The 25,678-nt window shown below is 38.0% G+C and overlaps 1 protein-coding gene across 3 annotated transcripts in view; it reads left to right on the top strand.

Annotated features, from left to right (window-relative positions):
• Nucleotides 1-5,846: 5,846 nt before the first annotated feature.
• FAM184B (family with sequence similarity 184 member B) overlaps nucleotides 5,847-25,678 on the top strand; it is a 50,984-nt gene continuing 31,152 nt past the window's right edge. For all 3 annotated transcript variants that reach the window (XM_076336002.1, XM_076336001.1, XM_076336000.1), the window contains exons 1-2: nucleotides 5,847-6,259; nucleotides 24,647-25,411. In XM_076336002.1, coding sequence (XP_076192117.1) covers nucleotides 5,900-6,259; nucleotides 24,647-25,411 — 1,125 coding nt within the window. In that variant the 5' untranslated portion in view covers nucleotides 5,847-5,899. The remainder of the gene's footprint in view (nucleotides 6,260-24,646; nucleotides 25,412-25,678) is intronic.

Below are 25,678 nucleotides of genomic sequence, written 5' to 3'. Positions count from 1 at the left end.
TTTAAGTGAAACTAATAATGCAAACTGAATTACTTTTGATTCACATGCGTTTGGCAGCCCATTTGTGCCTACCTGCATCTCAGATCTACAGGTGAGGATTTTCCCTGGTGAATACCTGGCGGTCCCTTATGATGGATTTCAACCAGGATGTAAGATTTATTTCCTCCAGTCTGCTTTAAATGTTTCTGCTAGGCTTTGTATTTCTAGGTAGAAATAGAACTCAGGCGTCAGTTATGACACATTGATGTCTAACCCAGTTAGACATACTGGTTTTCAGGGTAAATATGCCACAGGAATCCAGATTCCCAGTATCATAATTGGTATTTCATGTGGTATATAACATGCTGAAGTAGGATCACAAATGTTGGCCATTTAGACTTTGCTCTGCATAAAGTATAACAGTCTCCCTGTGATACCAGATGCTTTGTTTAACTAATGGAGGTGTTTGCTGTCAGAGTTTTTACAGGTTATGTTTCAGGGCCTTGACTGCACTAATAAGCCTTAATGGCCCCTGAGCAGCCTCATCTGGGGCCTCCAGCCACACCCCTTGCCCATGGGCCCAGGAACCCCATTTCAGCTCAGCCCTGGGCCTTCAGTCCTTTTCTGAGCTAACTCTCAGGGCTCAGTGAGGGCCAGCTACTTCCTGAGGGATGGATACAATGACTGACTGGGAGGATAAGGACCTCACCAGCAGCACAGGTCCAGAGGTTATGGCCAGTGGGTTTCACAGTTCTATCTGAAAAGGAAAGGAATGATGAAACTCAGAACCTTGGATGGTGCTCCAGGCTCTGGAGGGAAGTGTGCTCTAATAATTCAAGATTTTTTTCATTGTCCTTTAAAATAGTGACCTAATCTGCTATGCTATGATCTGCTTCTGGTTGTCTCCCTCTACTTCTGACCCACTGTTCTAGATCCTTTCTCTTTCCTTTGTCAGTCCTGTTGTGTGAGCAAATACACAGTGCCACAGGGTAAGCCAAACTTGCTGCATGCCAGTTACTTTGTGGTAATTTTAGATGTAGGTCACTATGTGAAAAAACAGGTTAAAAAAAGGATAGTCGTTGCTATCCTATTCAGTAGGTGTCCCAGGGCTTTCATAACTGATGCATCTGGTTGGTTCCAGCTTCCAAATTAAAAATATAAGCACAGTAATATTTCATCCATAATTGGGCCATCATTATGCAGTAGTAATCAGAGGTTCTGTTCACCACATTCCTCCAAACCTTGTGTGTATGTAAGTCAGCTGTAAAATTGTATATACATTTTTGAATAGTTACTGGTTTCAGTCAAGGAGGTAGCACTTCTGGTGGTTTTTGAATTGGACTCTCAAATCCTGTTTGCTTTATGAGGTGGGAAGAAATGAAAATTATAAAGTAGTTATATATAATATTATGTGTATATATATAAAAATTATACATAATATATGTAATTACCCAAGATGTACCAGTGGCAGAACCACTTTATACTTGTCCTTTTTCTTGCATTCAATCCCAAAACAAGCTTTATCGGAAGTAGGATAGTGAATGAGGTGAGCGGGATAGCTGCTCTTACGAGTCTTCTGACTACTTTTTATTTCCTTTTTTTTTTCCTGTAAGAAGGGAAAAACAGTCCCTGAATCCTGTATTCTGGGGTCAAAAAGCTGCTTTGGGACCAAAATGAATTTAAATGGGGATCAATAATGAGGGTAGTGATTTATGAATTAAATTAGAATCTCACTTAGGGCTGCATCTTCCTTTGTTGAGACACTCACTAACTTGAGAAGTTTTAAATCCATTTTATTGTTACCGTTTTGTCATTTGAAACGTAACGTGACAGTTAATGACTAACTGTATTGTTCTACCATTTTCAAATGCAAATTTTATTGGACTGCAAAGTAGCAGAAGAGTGTAATCTGGGGGATCAGTTTAACTTTGCCCTCATGTATTAAAAAAAAAAAAAATTCCACTGACGTCAGTAGTACTGGTATTCAGACAAATAGTGGAAGAATTGGGCTCTGTATTAATTGTGTTTTGGGAAAGCTGTTTGTAATATGTTAAACAAAGGAGCAAACTTATGTGTTAAACATTTGCAACAGAAATATCTTCTTTATGTCTTCAGGGTGTGTGGGTCTTTTAATAGTAGCTAGTCTTACCTTGTACATGACACAAAGATTTTTATGTGTAGGTATAAATAATGCTGAATTGATGGATTTAGGTTTCAGTTGAGATAGGGAGGTAAACTGGGTGAGTTCGATCCATATGGGTCACACCTTACTTAAATTATACTGATGTTTAAATCATGCGGGGTGTTAAGAATTTTATATATGTATTATGAAAGCCTACCTGAAATTTGTTTCAGGCGTTTAAAGCTAATTTGCTTGGTGGCAAGGATTTTGTAATAACCATGTCCAGAATCGCACCTTTTCTCATTTGACAATCCTGATGATGTTGACTTAGAGGCACTTTTAAAGATTTACTGGCATTGACTGATCAGCTGTCGGAGAATGTTTCTGACATCTGAGTCACTCTTATGGACTAAATATGTGACAGGACAAAGTGCTTTTATGTTAACCTAGCAATGACAAATTGCTTTGGTACCATAGAAAAAAGGTAAGAACTCAAAAGTTACTTACTTTGCATGCAGATTTTGTTCCAAGTTGTTTCTTTTCTTTTTGACAGAGGGAGAAAAGCCTTATAAAAACATTATAGAAGGAAGAAAGTAATTCAATTTTTGGTTCTCCCACATGTGCCTCTAAAACAAGAAAGGATTTGATTCCAAGTCAAAGCTCATCAGAAGCCCTATTTATTTCCTCACTGATTGAGAACAGTAAATATTCCTTCAATATTATATTATTAAAAAACCAGACCTGAACACAAATTTTGGAAGGATGTAATGAACAGAACATCTAATTTTTGTTGTGTAATAATGGCCCAATCCACCATCAAAGTAAGAGAAAGAACATGCTTTCATATAATGATAGTCTATGTGCTATGATTTTCCAAATTCAAAGGTTGAGAAGACTAAAGTTTGTAGAACAAAGGTCTCTCAACTCTATTATGCATACCACAGTTGGTTGAGTTAGAAGGACTGCAAAGAGGGATTATAAAGATTTCAGAAGCTATATAGTCTGCATACTCAACAAGCAGCAGGTACCGAAAATGGAAGACTTATAGTCTTTTACTCATATATGACTTGTTTTTTATAATAAAAAGGTAAATTAGTTAATGAATCTGTAAAGCTATAAACCTGTGTACAGTTACTCATAGACTTATAGTAGTGCTATGACCACCTTCTCTCATAATTTACTTAAAATTAATGCAGCAATCATAATTCAAGCAGAAGTGTGCATGTGTGTTTTCTGTTTAGACTTTTAATTTGTATTTTAAACTATCTTTGCCATATACTGCCCCAAGTTCAAGAACATTCTGTAATCTTCCTATGTGTTCCGTGTGGTTCTCACAAAACCCACATTTGTATAGTACACACTTAAATTATGCTTTGTGGTGTCCTTGCTTTGTCGTCCTATCTATAGGTGATCCCTAGATCAATTGGAAGAAAAAAATAGGTCAAATTCTCATTGAAAAGCTCTGGCATTATCTGCTGAAATTCTGTTATTGAAATCAAGTGGATTTTTTGAGTGGTGGAACTAATGAACTTGAGTCACCTATGAATTTATGTTCTGTGGTTGCATTTTCTGGTGCATGAGATCTGAATGAAGCTTTTCCAATGTTTGACTGACAAGTCTTGTCTGGACTCAGAATAATTTACCAGTGACAAATTATGTTCTGCTAACACCCCATCTTGTACCAAAGCCTCAAGTTTTTCCCTCTAACCCCCCAAAATACATAAACTGCCTGCTTGAATATGTCTCAGTGGTTTATTCCTTTCCCAGCGTACCTGGAGATCTGTGCTCCTCTGCTCTGTCTATGCGTGTGTAAATGTTTCAAGTCTCTGTCCAACCATGCATTCAGGTCCAGTGTGTCGTCTGCTATTCAGTAGAAAAAACATGAATGTTACTATCTGTCTAGTAGAGCAATAACACAGGTAACTTATTATAAGTACTTTTAAGACCTTTTGCATTTTTCTTAATTTGCTTTCTATTTTCACTCAGTTTTGTTCTTTTTCTGAGGAAACAAGGTGCTAGGAAATTGTTCTAGCCCTTTGTATTCTCTTGATTGTCCTAATAAGCATGTCAGTTTTATAAAAATTTTACATATAATTAAGTTCCTACACTTTTTTCTCAAATTGATGACCATGTAGAGAAGATATTATGACCATATTAACTGAGTTAAACTTAAGTGTGAGTATATGTCTTACCAGATACCAGACAATTGACAATGGCGTGTCCTTATGCCCTAGTCATAGAAAAAGTTCCAGTCACAAGCAGCAGCATCTTGGACACTAATGCCAGTGAATGAAGAAACTATACTTAGTCATTCCTGTGTATAAGGCTCTATTTCCTACCTTTTCTTATTAATGTTCTGTCTGGGCTAAACTTCTCTTCCCTGCTTAGCATCTCCCAGCAACTGTGACCATCTTTGTTTTCCTTCCTGGCCTTTCCCTTCTCCTACGCTGCGTTTCTCAGTCAGTCTTCATTTCCTCTCACTCCTGGAGTGAAGATTCTTTCTGCCTCCGGAGATTTAGAGTCCCTCCTTTTCTCCCAGCAATTTAAGGGTTTGGTTTCTCTGTCCCAAAGTCTTCTCTTCTTACATCTTCTCACTCCTCCTCCTCCCCCGCTGCCTGCAGGCATTCTTCTTCCTCTTGGAGTGTTTATTCTTAAGAGTGCTTCATCTCTTTTTGCCCTCAGAGAGGATTTCCGTTTTTCCTTTTGCCCTGCCCTTAGCTGACACCATGTAATCCTCCTTCCCAATTCTGATAGTCCGAAGGAAGCTCTTTTTCAAACTCACCACTAGCAAAGTGAAAGCTTCTTGCCCGAGAAGGATGGAAAGTACTGCCAGGAGGTGAGACAGGAAAGCTGCCTTACCTGCATGGGGTGGGGGGGGAAGAGGCAGCCTCATGTCCCCTCTGGCGGGCTGCAAGCCAGTGTGAGCTGAGATGGGGCCCTCGGCCTGCTCTTGTACTGGCTGCAGCGACACATCGAAGGGGTGTTGAGCAACGCTCAGCTTCTCTTACCTGTTCTTTCTCCATTTTCCTCTTCTCCGCTGCTCTGACTTCACCCTACTTTGCCTTCTCCTCCTTCCCCTTTCTCTTCTAGGCTTGTTTAAATGTGTCCACTAACCATTTTCTGCTTGCATAACACTTTACTGAACCATTCTTCTTTAAAAATCCCGTTATCTTAATAGCTTGCCTTTTTTGTGCCCTTTTTTCTGCCCTTTCTGTCCTTTTATTTATTTTTACATGTAGCCATGACCAAGCCTGGTCTCTTTGAAGAGAGGGAATGGCTTGCAGATGAAAAAAAAATGACCTGTAATATTGTCAGTTTTCTTCTGGCACCTTTCCAATGCCTTTAGTTTAACCAGTCTCTTTGGATAAGGCAGGTGGACCATCCTGGACACTGCTCCCGGGCTCAGCTGTGCTCAAGTGTGCCTCTTAGCTGGAAGAACTGCTCCATTCTGCTTTCAGCTGAGCAGCAAAAATTGAACAAGGTTTTCTTCATCTCTTTATTGGTCCATCCGGACTTAGAGAGGATTCCCAAAATAGCAGAGCTTATGAAAGGTGCCAACATGGTCCTCTCTGATGACCTCTGCAATCCTTTGGCAGCCCAAGAAGGTAACATGATTTAATCTGCAGACGATTTCTGTAAGAGATCCCCAGCAACGTCTGTGCTGCTGCTTGTATGGCTGGCTCAGTGTCTCCTGTGGGGAATTTGTAGTATCCAGCCGCTGGCATCTTCTCCTGGCAGACGCTCAACCATTTGAAGAGAAGGGGAGGGAAAAAAAAATCCCGATCAGGATGTTTGCACATGCTGTTCTCTGCCTCCTCGCCTGGGTGTTCTGCTGAAGGATTGGGACATCTGCACAGAAGGGAGCGCAGCGGCGGCTGGAGCTGGCCCTGTTCGGGGCTGAAGTTCCTCCAGTGCTATGGGGGTTTGAGTGCGTGCAGCGCGCCGGGGGAGGCCGGCAGCAGGGACAGGATCGCACCACCCGGAGCGTACACAGACAGACTTGATTACAATATTTCAAGCCTAATGGCCTCTGGCATAAACAAGATTCATCAGCCCGGGACTTGCAATGGATCTAAAGCTGCTCGCAGCAGCTCGGCAGAGGAATGCAATCAGGAAATGCACATGAAAATGTGCAAGAAGATCGCCCAGCTCACTAAGGTAAGTCTCGCTGTTGCAGCCTTCCGGGGGAGGTGAGGCTGCCCTGGCCAGAGGCGGCGGGGCTGGCTCGGAGCTGCCTCCTCTGATGGCCCCTGTCTGAGAGGAGGGAAGGGAAACCGGTCCTCTCTTACAAGGCGGTTGCTGAAAACATTGGTGTGCACAAACTTCCTTTCAAACAGTTCCCTCGCGGGTGCTACAAACCAACCTTAGCGGGTTGCCTTTGTGGCTGACGTCTCGCACTTAACTATTCTAATTAGCGTGCAGCAATAGCGAGAAGAGCTCAAGCTCTGCGAAGACATAGGGTTTGTCTGTGTGCTGCTCGGAAGGATTGACGGTATCTGCTTTTTTCCCTGAATTATGAAGATGGCAATTCATTTGCGTTTTATAGGTTCTCGAGTAATACTGTTGCAAAGCTGCAGCCGAACTGGTACTAAAGTACAGTATTACTTGTTGTCTTGTACTTAATTGTTCCTGATGTGCGTAAGTAGAGATACTTTAAACGACATTCGTGAAAGACAGGAGTTGGAAAAGAGTCAGGACTACATTACGTAGTATATTGTAGTAAAACTTTTAGTCAATACCGACCTACACTACAAAATATTTTGAACATTTTCTACACCATGTTAAGAAATAAGAGAAAAATCTGTAGGAGGTGGCAGTTATCTTTTAAGCTATTTTTATGCTGCACCTTTGTCAGTGAGAAAAACCTATTTCCTACCCTTGTTCACTAATCCAGCTTTTACATGTTCTGTAACCTCACTGCAATTGGTAAAGACATTTTAGCAATGAAAAAACACTGACAATGAAAAAGCAGTGGCTAAAAATACAGGTCAAACAATAGGAAATCATTAAGATGTTCAAGTTAGAATGGCTTACTAGTTACAGTGCCATTCTCATTAATGATGACTGTATTTGATAATGTATATTGTGTATGAACGCATACACAAATGCTACCTATATTTACATATATACTTGCTATATTATACTTACTGTACTATAACAATACTTACTTTACTGGTGCTTTGATTGTATGTTTGTATAATAGTATTTGTACACAATCTGATCCTTACTTTTTGCCCATGAATGCACACATTACTCTTCAAGGTACATTTTCATTCTGTAGTAACTGAAAGAAAACTATACAAATAAACATCAAATTTTTTATTATTTTGAACACTGATATGTTTGAGCAATGAAGTCCGTAAAAAATTCTTAGAGAGAAGCACTTTCTGTTTATTGATAACATTCCTGATTCCTCAACCACAGTGAAATTTACATGAAAGATGACTGTAAATTAGATTAAGATGTCCTGAGTTGTTTCCTTATTTTCCGTCTGGTACTCACTTGCTATCTTTGATCAATTTTGCACACTAAGTAAAATTTGTCCATAAGTATCACTCAAAAAAATAACAGTATTACCTTTTCTAATAGAAAAGCAATAGCTGGATCTCTATTAATTGATAGCTTATGCTTCACAGTAACAAGAGTTGAGGAATCACCAGCTCCCTCTTTCTGGACGATCCATTTCTGAACAGCAGACTTAGAGCATAGTGATGAGATCTGTGCAAAGAAACACTTGTTCAAAATTTTCAACTCTCAAGCTAAACTCATTTTCTGTAGAGATTTCTGTGCCTTCCTTTTTATATAAAGTGATTCTTTTTAAAGTCTCTCTAATCTGAACTAAATTTTGAGGAAAAAAGATCTCATCCTTTCTGAAAACTCTTATATTACTTTATAAAGCTTGTCTTTGGGTTGGGGAAGAAAGTTCTGCTATTTTAGCAGCAAAAGGGGGGGGGGAAATCATCCCAATGCAAAGGATCATGGCAAAATTTTATTGCAGTGTTTTTTTTCAGATGCTTTTGCTAAATTTCTACTGTTAAAATGTGTGTGGGGTGATTTCTTTACTTTTAATAGAATTTCCCCTCTGGATACTTTTCAGTCATCTGCAATAAAGACGATTTATACCTGAAGCTCAAAAAAGTACTTCTGAAAAGCAAATCATTCTGTTTTGCAATGTGGCCTTTAAGAACCATTTTTCTCTGCAATAACACTACACTGACAGAGAACTCATGGCAGAATTGGAATTAATAATCATAAGCTAATCATAAGCTTTCCCTTCTAATTTCTGGGTAGACTAATGCTGTACCAACAGCAGACATCTGAGAAGCAAAATCTGGACCAGATTAGCTGAAAAATGGCTATATGGAAAATTTGTTATAATCATTTTTGGCCTAGGAACTTTGAGAGCTCCTTTTCAAATCACTGTTTTCTTCGCTATATTACAGTCAGGATAATTATAATAAAATCCCTCCTAACCTTGAATTGCCTGTAGCGCTTTCCTTTCCCATTTCTAACCTAATATGCAATACTGCTGTCTGTTGTTATACAGCTGCAACTTCCTGTCCCAGTGATGTTAGATTTTCATTGATGGGGAGATAATGATTTAATTATTCATCCACTCCGTTGTGCCAGGAGAAATGAATACAAAATGTTTGAATTAGGTGTAGGATACAGAGCTTGACTTACATTCTGTTTCTTTGTTACATAGTCAGTAGTGGCCTCCTCCTACTCACAAAGGTAAAGGAGGGGTGTGCGAAGGCATCAACAGCAGAACCAAACTGGGTGAGGTGATTGAGTTTCCATTGTTGTATGAAGTGCTGATTACATTTTAAGACGTGGGTTGGTACAGGGAATCCCCATAGGTAATCAGGATAGAGATCCTGAAAGCTGCTCCCATTCTACTGCCCTGCTATTTCTACTTTTGGAGAGGGAGAATATAGTAAGTTTTCATACCTTCAGTCGTGCATTTTTCTGTTCTGTGCCTTTTTGGCTGTAGCAGCAAAAATACAAACCTTTAGAAATGTTTTGTTTGCTTTCGGCAGCAAGCTACTGCTTTTTGTAGCCCATTTATAAGTATTTTTAGATGCCTGGCCCTTCTCACACAGGTTGGCTTTTTCCACTGTTGACATCTAGAACATACATTGTACTTCCACATTGAGCTATCACAATGAGCAAAAAATGAGCATACTTGTAAGTTCAGTCAGGCTCCCTGTTCTGCTCTGCCCTCCTCTTTCCGCAAAAGTAAGGTGGCCTTTGCATTTCAAGGCAGAAGTGGCCAGAGATCCTTGTTTACCATTAGACATGTCTGCCCACGTTTGAAATACACTAATGAAAATATGGCAGGGTTTTATTATTAATTGTACAGTTTAGGTTTTGCTTTTAAAGCCTCAGCTCACAGTGCCAAATGAATATGTGGGACAACCAGGTTTTGTTTGAAAAATATATATATTAGAAAAAAAGGTATATTAAAAAGTGCAAACTGAAATTTTTTGTTCCCATGGATGCAAGTAAAAAGTTTAAAAGCCCTGGTAAGATTAGTGAGTTTGGATGAGAGCTCTCTAGGCCTTCTGAATTTTGACCTTAAAATTGGATAACATTACAGCTATTTTCAGATGAGCTATGCTTTGATTTATGAACTTACAGAAATTAGAACACAAACATTCTGCTTGCAAATGGGAATGTCCATCTGTGGTTATCATTCACATATATGAATCACACATTTAGTTGGTAGGTACCTTTCTACACACTAGTGCATTCAAATTAATAGGGACTTGAAGTTAGTGTGTTCTTATGATTGTAGCAGAATGCATGACTTCGTACCAGTAATTAAGTTTAGACTTCTCCATCAGACATTGGATCCTTGGCATGCTGTTTTGCGCTTGCCAGTTCTTTGTATTTCTGATCTGTTTAGCAATAACATGCAGTTTAAAATGCATGGTGACTTTTATAAGACGCTTTGGGTGTCACTCCCTGCTGCCTCAAGCTATGGATTTCAAACATCCATTGGCTATTACAGGATTTTCATGTGCTAATGGATTCTCAGGACAGTCCTTTTTACTTGAGATAGGATGAGAAATGCAAATGAACTCTTGAAGAGGAGTGCTGAGGAGAGTGGATCAGCTTTCATTGAAAATGCAGTTCGAGCAGGGCTGGCAAGAACTAGATACACTGCAGATATCCACGTTATTCAGGCTTCTTTTCAGACCTCTGCCAGTGGGGCTCAAACCAAACCCTCTGTTCTGAACTGCAGTTCTGGAACGAAGCCTAGTACAAATAACTAGGATGGTGACATTACATGGTGATCAGAGAGCTACCTAAGCCACAAAACGGTTCTGTTTTGTTCTTAGAGACAGATTCCTGGATACCAATGGAGAATTGTTTTTAATGAGAGTATATAGTTACCCTCAAACTCATTTTCCCTAGGGGTTCATCTGACTCTGTATTGGGAATTTGGGAGCCTTGTTGTAAGAAGCATATTTTAAATTGCAGTATTTCTGGTCAAGTAGATTGTTAGTAAAAAAATCAAGCAGTCTGGCAAGAATTTTGTGTATCTATGTTGGATACTGTGAGTCTTAACAGAGGAAGAGAGTGCTGATGCAGGTAATTGCTGGTAAAACACAGTTAAGAACCTTTTTTTCCTTCGGGGAAAGAAATGTCAAAGGGGATCAAGTGTGTTCCTCTTCTAGAAGCAGCAGCATAGGCAGATGTTCCTTAATGACTCTATGTGGAGCAATTGAAAATGTTACACACTCCGGCTGCTTATCACCACCAGTCACCAGGAGGTTTATTGCCCCTCAACTCATTCAACAGGGTAGAAAATATGAACATTATTTAATAAGCTTCAGTGGAAAATCAGCCAGATAAGCAAAACCCAATTTCATTAGTTATTTAAGGAAGGATGTCTGACTTTTGCACAGAAGTGTATGAGATATGTATGAGCGTATGCTCATATTTAGTTCTATTAGCTTCACTCTATGGGTGGAAATTTACAGAATTAGCAAGTGGCCTGGTATGTGTGTGAGGGCATAGACTGCTTACACCACTCTGGTGTTATGCAGCATGGCTATACATTAGATCTTTTAACCTTTTCTGTTTTATTTGCCATTAAAAAAAATGGCTGATAGGTTTATGAATGAAATATGATCAAATTCTAATGGCTTATTCTGGAAGCACCTATCAACTGAGCAACTGTAATGGAGCACTCCTGTTGTCTACTCATGTTTCTAGTTGAAATATATTGCCTTTTTCACGTAGTTTAAGCTAAGTTTATTGACCTTATTTACTGTGATGTGTTAACAGTACTCAGTAACCAATGCTTACAGTGGCTCAGCTGATAGGCAGTTAGTTGTTATGCTACCAGAACTCTCCTGTGTGCTTGAGGCTTTTTGATCTCAGTTCTCTAGAGAGGTATTCGGTATTCTACAGAAATGAAGCAAAATGGAACAGCATAAAAACTAGGATCATGCTTTTGGAGCAACAATATTTTTTCCTTTGGGCAAGGAATATAAAAAATGGTTTCCATGTAGGTAAATAGAAAGAATCTTTTTATAAAACTGTTTACATTATGTACTAACAAGACTGACAAAGTCAGCTGTCAATATCCCCATGTACTTTACTTGATGATGTATTTGTTTTCATGATTTTTATGTACAATTTTCTATCAAGATTTCAAAGCTAGCATTATTTTTGCCTATCGGCTGACAAAAATGTGCAGACTAAGATTTCTTAACTTGACATCACTACGTTTTCCTTACAGAACTAAAAGGGAACTCCTGGATCATAAAATCCATGTGCTATGTCATATAATTGTATTGACCAGCTAGTCAAAAGCAGTATTAAAGCCACTATTTCTATTAGGAAGTAACCCAGAATCTTATTATTTGCAAGGCTAGAAATTGTCATTGAAATTAATTCAGGGTAAAAGAATGGCATCTTTGTATGGGAATTACCCTCTTACCATACAAATTTGTCACTGACTATACCAAGTTTGCAGAAAATCTGACAGGCTTAGTAATCGACAACTCAAAGCTACTTTATAATGGAAACTATATACTAAATTCAAGTCACATTTTCAAGGAACCCTAGTTAATGTTTATATACAAAATGTTGTGTGTTTCATTACTATGCGCATTACAGGCCATAGGTAATAAAATATATAGTGATCCATTAATTGCACAAAAGAAAATTGCAAGGTTATAGTTTTTTCGTGTTCTATCTTTTCTTCATGGATAATGTATAAAAGTACCCTTTTCAGTGACACTATAACTGTACCTCTCTCCTAACATTTTCTTTAACCAGTATGTAGATGCCAATATTTTAAAACTGAGGAAATTGTACTCAAGTTAGAAGTCAATGCCAACTCAGCTTAAGACATTCTCACTTAAATATTGTAAAGCTATGTATTTAGGCTTTTGAGCGCTTCAGCATTGTGTATGGTATATGAAATATTTTTTTCCATAAAGTATCCTGTTATTTTTTCCCTGAAGTCACGTCTTCATTAGATAAAAGTGTTTATGTTTTATTACAACAGCTGTTACACTGATGTAGAACTACCTCTGTTGCCACCTCTACAGTCACATCTGAAACACATTAGCTGTCTCACTGTAACAGTTCACTTGTTTTTCCTGCTTGTACACAACCAGACTGTCTCTATGTGGTGCTGAAGACCACTTAACCTGTGCTTTTAGTAGGAACAGATAGGCATGCAATTTTTTCTCGCATGTGCTTAAAGCCATCAGGAATTGTGTGAATGTAGTTAGTCCAGTAGCAAGACCGAATTAATTTATCCTGCTTCCCAATGGGGCACGGTAGCTCAGGCTCGGCTGTGCTGGTTCAGACTTGGCATTTACTTAATGTATATTCACTTGTCTTCCAAAGGGCTCGGAGGCAGCAGAACACACATAACCCTAGTACTGAGGAAGTACTGCCTTTATTTCATAAGGAAACTACAAACTGACTGTTTTCAAGTAGGGATTTTTTTTTTAAGTTAATGAACTCAGTGAAATTCATCTGAAGTAAGATTGTACTTTTTTAATGTAGTTGTCATTCAGAATATTGTATGACTTGGCCTTTAGGCACTTAAACACAGTTTTAACTTAAAACAGGTTACTGCTGGAGAAGTCTTCTGTTTTAATTGTCTTTGGAAGCTGCAGCATTTGGTTATGACTATGCACTGACATCTAGAGGGTTATATAAGAGCTACCTTTAGATGTAAATATGAGATTACAGTTGAATATTTTGCTTTTTTCATTCAGGAGGAGAGAACTACTAGAATTTGATAACAGGGCTGTTAAGAACTATAGCTGGTACTTTTAAATGTTTTTACAATGTTTAAATGTTTTTACTAAACGCTGATATACCTTAGTATTTCATAAAAATAATGAATTGTCTCAAAATACAGGACATTGCAATGCAACTACAGTGCATTGCTACTACACTCTTGGCAATGCACCTTACAGTCCTTGTCCCCTGACTTTCAAGAGGAGGAATGTGTGTTGGAGAACAGTACAGCTCCCTGCCCACTTGTGCACCCAGATGTGTGAATGCAGTCAGGGTGTGGCCAGGGAGTATAGTCAAGTCGGAGTAGCCTCTTGGTCATCCAGCGCAGTCGTTGTTCACGATATAAACATGACGCTGTCAGAGACTTGTGGGTCTTAAAGCTTTAAATTTTAATGCTTAAAAATTAAAAATTAAAGCATAATTAAAAATTAGTCTAAGCATTAATATTTGGACTAGGCCCTTATCATGGAATCATAGAATGGTTTGGTTTGGAAGGGACTATTAAGGTCATCTAGTCCAACCCTCCTGCAATGAACAGGGACATCTTCAACTAGATCAGGTTGCTCAGAGACCCACTCTGTTTATTCAGGCCAATTTAAATTTCCCAGACTGTTTCCACTTTTTCTGATGATAAATGGTGGTTAAATTTTCTTGGTTTTGTGATCATCGACGCAATCTCAGGAGGTGTTTTAGCATATGCTTAATATGCATATGCTTAATAAGAATGTCTTCCTGAAATGGGAATGTGAGTAGTGGCTGTATTCAGTCTAGCTCCATTGGTAAAAATTATATGGGTACATGGGTAATGGTGTAGTATTATTATGTGTATTATTATGTAGCTGTTTAACTACATAATAATATGTTGATTCTGGCTCCTACGATACTAATTTGAAAGGGAGGAGAGAAACTGAAAGAAAAATATCTTTTAAAAAACAGTGTATGCTGAGGTCCATCTGAGCCAGTAGCTTGTCTCTGATGGTGCCCAGAGAGTTACAGGAATATGGCATGCCTCTAGTGCACTTGTGTAAAGTATTCTCCCTGCCTCCAGTGATTTGTGTGAGTTTTCCAGAGACTGCCAAAGTATCTTAGTACTTAATAGCCCTGACTGGATTTTTCTTCAATAAATTTGTCCAATCAGTTCTTGAATCCATGTGACCTTATGGTGTTACAGACTCCTGTGACAGGACGTTTGTACTTAGCTGAATGTAGCATGATATACTGTCTTCTGTTTATTTTAATCTGCCACCTCCTAGCTGTTTTGTAGTTCATATATTGAAAATGGTGATGAGTGATCATTTGGTATTTACCTTCTCCATTATACTTTTGACTGTAGGGATGGCATGGATGAGGTTCAGTTTGAGATAAGGATACTTTAATTTAGCGTTCTTCATGTGTACTGTATGTCCAAGCTGCCAATGTAATCAGTAGAGCCTAGAGAGTAATTTAGCAGACCAACCATTAGGGACTGTACTCAGTTTCATGAACTATCTAAAACTAATGTCATTTGAGATTTGAGCATAATCTGCCTAGTTCTGGAAAAGCATAGTTAACCTGCAAAGCCTGTGGCATATTTGTCAATTCCTATGGTGATATTACAGGTGCCTATGGCATCTTAAATGGCATCAGATCTCTGAGATTAGGCAAGTGAGTCAGGACCTCGGTGTCTACCTCAGTGAGCTGAATTGCTTTCAGGTCTCTGCCAGCTTTACTGACTGGATCTCTGTTGATGGACTATAATGGGAGTTTACACGAATGGCACACCAGTGAACACCTAAATCCCAGTATTTTAATCTCTAACAAAGTTATCTCATGTTCCCTTCTTAGCTGTGTCTCTTTCAGAGTTGGAGAGTCATGCTTTATTGTGTTACTTCTTGCATGGAAGCTTTTATCATGATTGATTATTCTTGTTGCTTTTTAGTACACCTTTTTTTCAGTTCAATTAGACTCAGCTTAAGGAGCCGGCAGGGAACCGTAACTGCATGCTGTATACAAGACGTGGGTGAATCATAGACTTCTGGTTGTGATACAGGGAGGCTTTTTCATTTGTTCTGCATTTGTTGCTTAGAAGTCCAGCTATCTAGCTGTCTGACTGCTGTCTTTCTTGTATGTTTTATAGCTCCAAGATTTCTTTACTGAGCAATTTCAGATTCTGTCAGTGTGTATGGAAAATTTAGATTTGCTCCTTTAAAGTACATTACATCACATTTATCTACAGTGAACTTTATCTGTCTTTTTTACCACTGTGTGTGTGAGGTTTTTCTGCAACTCCTGTAGTCAACTATCACTTTTGATATTAATTTATTTTTTGAAATTTTAATGGATGTATTCAGTAGGATAGCTGCTAGTACAGCACTTTAGACCCTCTATTCATGACCTCTATTCTGAAAACTGGCTATTCTCTCTGAGTAGAAAATATATTTAGTCATAACAAAATAAGAGTATGAACTGCATATTATAAGATGAGAAAACTGCAAGGCATCTGAAATCTCCACAGTCCCTAGAATACTGTGCTTTTCTTTTTTAAAAGTGTAAACATAATAACCTGCGAAGAAAAAAGCAACAACCCTTTTGTTAACATAGTAGCAGCAGAGGGTCTGTGAAACTTTCACATATATTCCCACTGTTGAATTTGCTTATAGCAGCAAAGAACTTAAATTTTGGTGCCCGCAGTAGTAGAAACTGGTATTATTAATTCGTGGATACCTGAGGGTTTTGATGGTTTCTTTTCTTAATTAGGAAGTATCTAGGACATATAAAGAAATCTTTTTAAATTTTAAAAATTCCTCTATTAGAATTTCACCCGCAAACTCCAGGAGAGTAAGAATTTGATCCAATCTGTATAATGCTTTAGTTTGGATTAGGAAGAAACAGGCCTTATTTTATCTGTGCTTATCACAGATCTACATCAAAGGCAAAACCTGCAATAAACATTGTGTTTTAAATAAATTATATTTGTCTCCACAAAAAGATGTATTTGGTTGGGAAAATCTGTTTCACCCTGGGCTGTAATTAAATCAACGATTCTACAGTTTATATTTGCAAGATTTCCAAATTCTACTGTATTTAAAGTAAGGAAATACTTTGAAAAACAGGAAAAATGTGAGAACTTACTTGATGAATTTGTTTGCTTACTGCATTTATTGTAAAATTGGACAATGTTGCTTTATCATAATCTGTAACAAGATTTTAAAAGATATTTTGGAAGGATAAAGTTTCAGATAAATATCTAGAAACATAAACACTCCCCCCCCCCCCCCCCAAACCAACCCTTTGAAAGCACTGAACGTATGTCTGCAATTTTAGACTCCTTAAAGACCTTTAAAAATTTGGGATGTAATGAAACATTTTCACAAAATTGAGTGTTAATTTGGCAAATGAATTCTGTCACCACTGTATTTAAATCTGGTTAATGAGATGCATTTGCTCATATTTTTGAAGCATAATAGAGATCAGACTTGTGGGATATAAACCTATCAAGCTCTCCTATAAGTTTTAGATATGTAACAAAAAGCAGACAGCTAAATTATCAGTGAATTACATGGAAATAAGGCCTTTTTATTCCTTCTATTGACACAGAATTGTTGATTTCACTTCTGCACTAAAAATTTGCCTGGACTAGAATGACCTTAAAATGGACAGACAGAGGGCATAGATATAAATGTGGCTTGTGTTGAACAAATCTATTTCTTGCATGTTATCTTCCTGAAACAGCTTCATAACATGGATTTGAACTCATCCAAGACTGTAAAAGTCAAAGGTTTATGGGGATATTTGAGATCTTAAGGAGTTATGCAAGAATTTCACCAAGACAGAGATTACGAAAGGTGAACAGAAAGGACTCTGAAATCAAACAATTGGGCCTTTCTGCTTGTCTACATATGTGTGCGTGTTGATTTACTTTATCAACGAATAAGCATAATCTTTTAAAGTGTTTTCATCTAGTTCAGTGGTTTTTAATAGACAGAAATGTTACCTAATTTTAACTTTTACTGAAAAATAATGTGATCCTCTCTGACAGAATTTGAATACAGCTTAACCTGACAAATACACTCAGGATGAATTTGATTCACCTCAAGGAGAACACAGAAATAGAAATATATTTCATGTAAATGTCATGCTGACTGATTTTATTTATTCTAGTTTTTAATTGCATACAAAATCTACAAAACTGCTTTTGATATTTAAGTTTCGATAAACTATTTCAAAGGTATGTAGAAAAGGGTGTTGACAGATAAGATACAGCATGAATCGGGAACTGTAAACAAAAGGTTTATAACGTCATATTGTAGGGAGGCAGATGCTACAAAGATCTGGGTTAGAGCTTGCAGTATTTCATATATTAATTAATGATCTGGAAGTAAAAATAAACAACATATTAAAATTAACAGGTGATACTAATTCAAAGGGAATCATAAACACCTAAACAAGATGGAAAGAAGAAAAGGAATATAGTTGGAAGACAAAATAAACTGCATTCAGTTTGGAAAAAAAATAGTTTTTTCCAAAATCCTGCATCAAAGCAGATGTGCATGGTATCTGTATGCCCAGTATCTGTTTTGGTTTGTAAAGTGTTGGTAAAACAACATGAAGTGGGTATACAGAAATGAAGACAATATGAAGTGAGACATTAGTGCAGGATGAAGAAAAACCTCAGAAAACAGAGAAACAGAGGAAAATTAATCACTTTCAGCCTCTAAGAGTTAAAACTTGTCTCTTCCCTCTGTATGGGACTCTGTCTCAGCTCTATAGAAGAGGGAAGAGCTGGGAAGTTGGGTATGCAGAAGAAGCAATAACAAAACAACCAAACACGAAGCAATTCACTTCACTTCCCTTACCTGATTTAGACACCTGTATTGGAAAGGGAAACATTGTCCTTTGGAAGCACCTGTCTTTCTCCGTTGACTAACCTAGATTAGATATGTAATGGTGAAACGGATGATGTTGGGTGAGATGCATCCCGTCTCTTATATGCAGGAAACATCTTTTTGAGAATGAAATGCATAGGGTTTTTCTTGTCGTTTCCTTGCAGTAATTACTAGTGGCCTCCTCTGGCTTCCTTCTGTGGTAGCTGTGTTTCAGAACAACCAGTTTCTCTCAACATTTCCATGTCAGAACTGGAGGAATCTTTAATATTTCCATGACTGTCTAGGAAGACCTATTTCTTGAGATGCTGAGGAGGCACTGTTTACAACCAGAGTCATAGCAGGTGGATTTGTGACCAATGTAAAGAGAAGGGATTAAAGTTGAGTAGGTTTTGTAGAACAGTTCCAGAAGAAATTTCAGTAATACTGCATGTGCGTTTCCCAGCAGAGGAGTCTCTGTCTAGAATTAACTTCTGTGATTCTACAGTATATTTTTGCTTTGCTGAAATTGCTAGGATGCGGTATTGGTGCCTTTTTTAGCACCTGCTCTGCTTGTGGAAACGTTCTTGCAATACAGTTTTAGTTTCCTAATTCTTAAGTTGCCTGGCAATTATTCCGCTTAGCTTATTAGAAACTATAAAATACAAATGAGGCGCAGCTGGATGTCTCTTTAGTAAAATTTAGACCAGGGCTAATTTTATGTTCAATTGCACTTGAGAGATCAAGTGCAATACATAGGCCACTAAACTAAGGTTTTCTATGTTCAGTATTGCACCACACTAGGCAGAAAAATAAAGTAAAAAATGGGAATGAATAAATGTGCCTGTGGGATTTCCTTGTATAAAATTTAAACTAAAAGGGGAAAAAAACAAAGGGAGAGGCAGAAAGAGGCAAAAGACATGCCAAAAGAGATTAGAAACCTGTAGGCATTTTATGCTTATAGTTTCTTGATACATTTTAGTATCTCAATGTATTTTTAGACTGACTGTAATACATGGTACATGTAGGAAAAAGGGTAATATGTTCTAGTTTTAAGAATGTAAGATCAACTTTCCCTCTTCTAGTGTGAATCTCTAGATAAGGAAAACCACAAATACTATGGATACTGTGGGACATTCAGGAGCGTGAGACATTGCACAGTGAGCTTCTGCCCAAGAAGCATCAGATCATCTAAACACAAGCGGATTTCATACAGAGCCATTAGCTACCTCTGTGCGGCGCCCCCCTCCCATCCCTCCAGGATCTGAAAGGCTTTATAATATGGTTGGACCAGCGGATGAAAGGATTTAGATTGACCCGGCACTAAAAGAGAATCTCCGGAATCAAAATCCTTTTTTAGTACAGTAATTAGGATTCATTCTGGTGCAGGACACAAGTGATACAGCTCTTCTGAAGCCTGAGGAGCTGTGGAAACCAGCTTGGGTTGTTGTGGCCAACACAGGTGAGAGCTAATGGAGCTTCCTGAACTTCAGCTAAGGCTATGTCAAACCAGTTGCATGTGTTTGCAGCATGATGCTGGAACATCTGATCTGGCTTTTCTCAAAGCTCATTAGTTTCTGGTTATAGTTTCCAGAGGTAAAAGCAGACATACTGTTTTCAGTGAGCGGCTGGCACTGTGAGCTTTAGCTGGGTTCTCAGCTCTGACTTTGAACTCATGAACTCCATTGAACATAAATTGGCCCTAACTCTTTGCATCTCTGACTTTGTTAATTTGTTATCCATGCCCACTAGGCATGGATAGATAGAAGTTTGAGGTTTGGGAAATTTTGGAAAAATATTTTCAATAACTTGCTGACAGTGAAAGGCTTGAAATAAGGTATTTTTCTTGTTTATAGGTGACAGTCAAGACTGTTGGTCTGTGTTGATTCAAGGTAATTTTAATGTATTGTCACAGTGAGTGGATAAATGAACCATGAACTGTATATATTTCTTATAAAAAAATGTATTCTATAGCATTTTTCTAATGAATGGGATGGTAGTAGGCTATGTAATCTGAAAGCTCACAAAAGAAACTTTTGGTATTTCTCCCCACAACTCCAGCTTTTGAAAACAAAGTTATTTCAGCTGGAGCTAAGCTTTCATTTCAAGAGAAAAATAAATTACTTTAGCTTGTGTTTTTGCAGGGTGCTGAAGGCACACCTGGGAGACTAAAAAATCATAAGGCAAATTTAAAAAAAAAAACAACTTAAAAATAGAAACAAAATTCCTCATGATTTTAAAGATATTTTTGTAATTTTAGGTTCTGAAACACTTCTGGATGTTTGGCGTGCCAATTTTTTTAAGGCTTCTCTCATATAAACACATAAATGGGTAATGTTATGAACAGTTGCTGCAACTATTCGGACACATAAAATTATTCTTGTGCCTTCAGGAAGCCACAGAGGACATAAGGAGAGATATGAGACTTAGCTCATGAGGTCCCTGATCATATGTTACAGCAGTATCATTCAGTTGAAATCAGCATAGGTGTAAAATTGGATCAGCAATGTAGCTAGTCATAGCCTAGGCCTGTACCTTAATTAAAAGACATTCTTCCTTATTCAGCATTAGAAAGAACAGAAGATACTTGTTAGAGTATTAATAAATTGTGGGAGTTGTTTTTATTTTCTAATCTGTATAGTTACAGTGACAGAGGAGGCTAAGGGATACAGAGCCATTTCTTTCAATAACTGAACTTACTTTTAATAATTTCTCTGTCCTTTGCTTTAAAAGAGACCCTTTTAAGGCTGACATGTTTAGATACCTCACTCTGCTCTGGTCTGCTTGGGAAGCAGGCAAGACAGAATTCACAGAAACTAATTCACCTGCTAGTGAAGAGAAGATACTACTGCTACTAGTGAAAAGGAGATTACGTGGTCGTTTGGCCTCGGTGAGCCTCTAGCGAACTAATTAGCAATCAAAACTTGTGTCCTTCCCTGCTTTGTTTAGGGTGCTGCCAGGAGTACCCTGTTTGCCCCCCCCCCCCGGCCTTTTCTCATTCTTGTGTTTCTATTTTTTTCTTTTAGCCCTTTCTCCGTCAGGAAGGATTTGTGCCCACTAGCTTGGGCCTGAAGGAAGAACACTTACGATCTTTTGCCTTTCTTTGATTCTTATCATCCACACTCCTCACCTTCCATACCAAACTGTCTCACTTCTTACTCAGCTAGTAAAGCAACCTGCTAGAACCATTTTTTTCATTATGATAGTCAGGTTCCTACAAAAGTAGTGTTTAACACTACTGTAGGAAGATGGAACAGTCTTTTTTGTTCTGAATGCTTTAGCTTTGTCTTCACTGATGAGGTGCAGTTGAATGTTTTCTTTTTTGTTCTTTTACATCACCATAAAGAAAAGGAAAAGGGAAATGCTATTTAGATTTACAGCATTTGGAGGATAAAATAGGACTAATAAGATGTATTCATATTCACTGTGCTGTTAATGTTCAAATGTATGTGTAATAGTGTTTTTAACAACCTGTCATATAACTCTCAGTTGCTGTAAAATCAGTACAATGTTTCCCAATACATTCAGTTTTGGAGAACTGTAAGGAGGCAGTAGCCATTGGTATTATGCTAGTAACTCAAAGAGTAATGTAGCACTCTTTTCATTTGAAAGCGATTTTGTCTGTATTGTCAAACTGATCAATTTTAGAGCTGCTTTTAAAAAGCTGTTTATCAACACAACTGTTAAGAGGTTTATACAACATTAGTCAGCAGTATGTACACTCACAAAGTACAGATGCTGAAGTAATTTTTCAGTATTTTTCCTTCCAGCACATAAAGTCCCAGATTCATGTCACATACCTCGTTTAAGAGACTGAAGTTATCTGGAATAGGAATATAGTAGCTATACTCAGTAGGGAGTGAAAGGCATGCGTGAGGGGCTTAAATTTCATAAAGTACAGAGCAGCAGCCCTCTAAAAATTAAATCTCTTAAGAAGGTTAAGATACTGAGGAATCAGTTTCAGCACTCAAGCTTGAAGATTAAATTTAAGGGCATGCATTTTCAAGTCAAAATTCTTCATTGTGGTTCTAGCCACTATTGAACAGAAGTGTAGGAATAATAGATAGAGCAGGGAGGCCAGTTTCTTCCATTCTTTTAGATAACTCAAGATGTTGGTGATCATCTAATGCTCAGTAGAATTTGGGAAATCTCTATGATGAAGTCAGACTTTAAAGGAACCCAGATTCCACCGTCAGCCTGAGCACAATGTGATATGAGACAGGCAGTGGTGATTTACTAGATAAATTAATCATTAAGAATGCAAGTCTGAGTCACAAAGTCCGGATGCTCATCTCTGTTTTGCTGGTGGAATGAAACACAGAAATGTGATCATCAACATCTGACCTAGTTAATTGAAGAGTTGCCCAAACTAATTACTGGTCATTCTAAACCCGTGGGCAAAATTAATCTTCTCCTTGTAATTTTGGATGTCTGTCTCCTGAACAGTTAAGAAAGGTTCATAGAACGATTTTAGTTAGTGGGGAGAAGGAATCTGCTTGGTATCCTGCAACTATTCCTGTTTCAAAGGAAAAATGGTTAAAAATAACAGAGAAGAGTTAACAGCATGTAATCTAAGGCCCAAAAATACACATATCTAAATGTAGACAATAACTTATTGTCTGTTTGTCTTCTGGAATATGGTGCTGTTACTCTCTTTTGTCACATATTTATCCAGAAGTGTATCCAGACCATGTTTTGCATTTGTGACTTTTTAAGATTTCTGTACTTAATTCATTACTGCCAGGGAGGAAGTTGACTACACGCAAGATGTATTTGTGTGTTAGCTTTCATTTATGGGTGACTGAAATTCAATATGTTATTCGTATACAGATAGCACAAAAAATGGTTAGGCATAACTAAGCAAATTCAATAATTCTGGAGACATCCTCAGGGCTTGTACAACACAGACTACAGACTCGTGACACTTACTGTGGTCAAGATGCCTATTGGTCTCTCAATTGAGGCTTTCCCTGAGGAAATATTGAAGATTACAGGGCCAAAATTCTAGTATAATTAAAGAATTAGTTGTGACCTTGCTTCTGTATTTATTTATGTACTTATGACTATTATTTTCTCAAACATTGTCTAGGAATCTTTTGATTAACCTCTATGGGCTCAGGCCAGACTGAAAGTATCTGTCATAACTCGTATACAAATTCCAACCTAGTTTTGTAGAGCAATAAGTTCTCTCTAAAAAAACCCCCAACCAAACAAGTGGAAAACCTCCACATATGTGTTAATACATAATGTGTTGTTCCCCTTGAGTTAGATAACTATGCTCAGTAGAAACTGGATTAGGCCCTATGTGTCCTAATGGGGGCCTGAAAAGACAAGCATGTGTCTTTTCAAGGCAGTTACTATGTTTTGCAATTATATATAACTGTCTTCTAAGCTTAATATGCACATTTACCAGTTTTGACTCTGAACTCTTCATTTCAGTCTACTGTGGGCTTCTAATAGAATTTTCTTTTCAAAAAATAGTAGCGTGCTTGTACAACAGCTTCTGTGAGAGGTCTTTGGTGTATGTCATGGGTAACAGACGAAGCCTGCTTGGGGTAATAATTTGTTTTATAGTCATGAGAATTATTATTCTGCATTTTGTAAAAGAAAATAAAACATCAAAAGGTTTAAATCATTTGAAAAATTGCTTATCGTCATCAGAGGCTCGCTCAAATCTGCTAAAACCCAATTTCTGAGATTTATAGCTGTTACTGAAGGGAGGAAAAAAACCCCACTGCCTGAACACTTCTCAGAATCAAGCCAAAAGGTGCTTGCAGTTGAGTAATACCTATCTTGAAATACTGACCAAGCTAACTTGCGAGGCATACGGCTTCCAGGAGTGCATGTTCAGCGGTGTTTCAGTTTAAGCCAGGAGTGCAAAATTTAATCCTCCTTACAAACTTTCCTTTCATTTACATCACAGAGTGAGTTTGGTCCACATGAACTGGATGTCAGGACTTCAGGTTTCACTCTGCAGATCTGTTACTACTGGTCCCCAGCACTTGCTAATGCTAAAGGCAACGTGGCAGGTAGTACTCCTGCACTGAAGGCTAGGTGAACTGAACTACAAATATGGAGTCAGTTAGCTAGAGAAGGGGCCCTATTTCATTCCTTGTATCAAAGGTCAAACTAGGGGCATGAAGTGACAATTTGCCAAGAATAAAAAAGGAAATTTCTGACAAAAAGTGAAAAAAAATATTGTTTCTCACAGTATTGTCTTCCTTCCCTGTGAGGTTTTGCAGTTTATAATTGTCCCTTCTGTTCCTAGTGAAAAAAAAACCCACCACATAGAAACAACAACAACAAAAGATTAAACTGTAGCAGTAATTCTCTTTTAACATTTAACACCTTGATAAATACAGTAACTGAATTCATGACTACCATTTACCAGATACTTTAATTGCCTATTATTTTTCTTGTTCTATAGGTGATATATGCCCTGAACACTAAGAATGATGAACATGAGGCTAGTATACAGGCTCTGGGAGAGGCTCATGAAGAAGAAATTCAGCACATTCTTGCTGAGACAAGGGAAACGATTCTCCAGTGTAAAAGCAAAGTTGAAGAAGAACAATTGCTAAGAAAACGTATTCAGGCCCTTGAAACTGCAGTAGAACAACACAAGAGACTAAAGGAAGAAGCCTTGGCAGAGTTAACGTTGTGCAAGAAGCAGGTGGAAGAGAGGGAGCCGAGAACGGAAGTGAAACAAGCGCAGACGGTCCTTTCTACAGACATGGTAGATACCAATGCAGACTTTGAAAACAAGCTTCTACATTTAGATCAGGAGTCTGATGGACTGCTAAATGAATACAAAGCATCTAGGAGAGCAAATTTAGATAAAAAAATAATTTTAGATGAAAAATACAGTGTGGAAGGACAAGCTTTAATAAATGAGATGGAAAACCTGAAGAGTGAGAGCCAGAGAGTAACTGAAGAATATACTCAGAAAACAAGCAAACTGCAAGCCTCTTATGAGAGAGAAAAAGAGGATTTGAAAAATGCTATGCAGCAATCTGTGATAGAAACAAAGAAGAATTGTCAGCAAAGAGAAGTGGAGCAAAGGAAGAGCTCAGAGCCTGAGGAAGGCTTTTTGCTGCAGCAGGTAAAGAAGCTGGAGGCGGACCTAGAGGAGAAAAGCCAGAAGATAAATGAGGGGGAGAAGCATTCCCAGAAGCTGAAGGAGAGAATACAGGTAGAGTATGAGACTGTGATCCCTATCTCTGCCTATAAAAGTGCAAATTATCAATTCTTCAAAATTTGGGGGAGGAGAGGTCTTTTAAATATCATACTGAATCAAATGCTTTGTAAGCCCTAAAGCAGTTTTAGAGGCTTAGAAGAGAAATAGGAGGGATATAGTGCTGACAGCTTTAAAGAAAGAGGTAAATGATTAGTAACTCATTAGGAGAACTCTTTGAACACTAGACTTTGTATTCCCTGAGGGAGGAGTGAGGTAAAATTT

Source organism: Aptenodytes patagonicus, chromosome 4 (genome assembly GCF_965638725.1).
Source record: "Aptenodytes patagonicus chromosome 4, bAptPat1.pri.cur, whole genome shotgun sequence".
NCBI classification, from domain to species: domain Eukaryota; kingdom Metazoa; phylum Chordata; class Aves; order Sphenisciformes; family Spheniscidae; genus Aptenodytes; species Aptenodytes patagonicus.
Note: the sequence above shows the minus strand (reverse complement) of the source record. Positions and strands in the feature narration are given on the sequence as shown.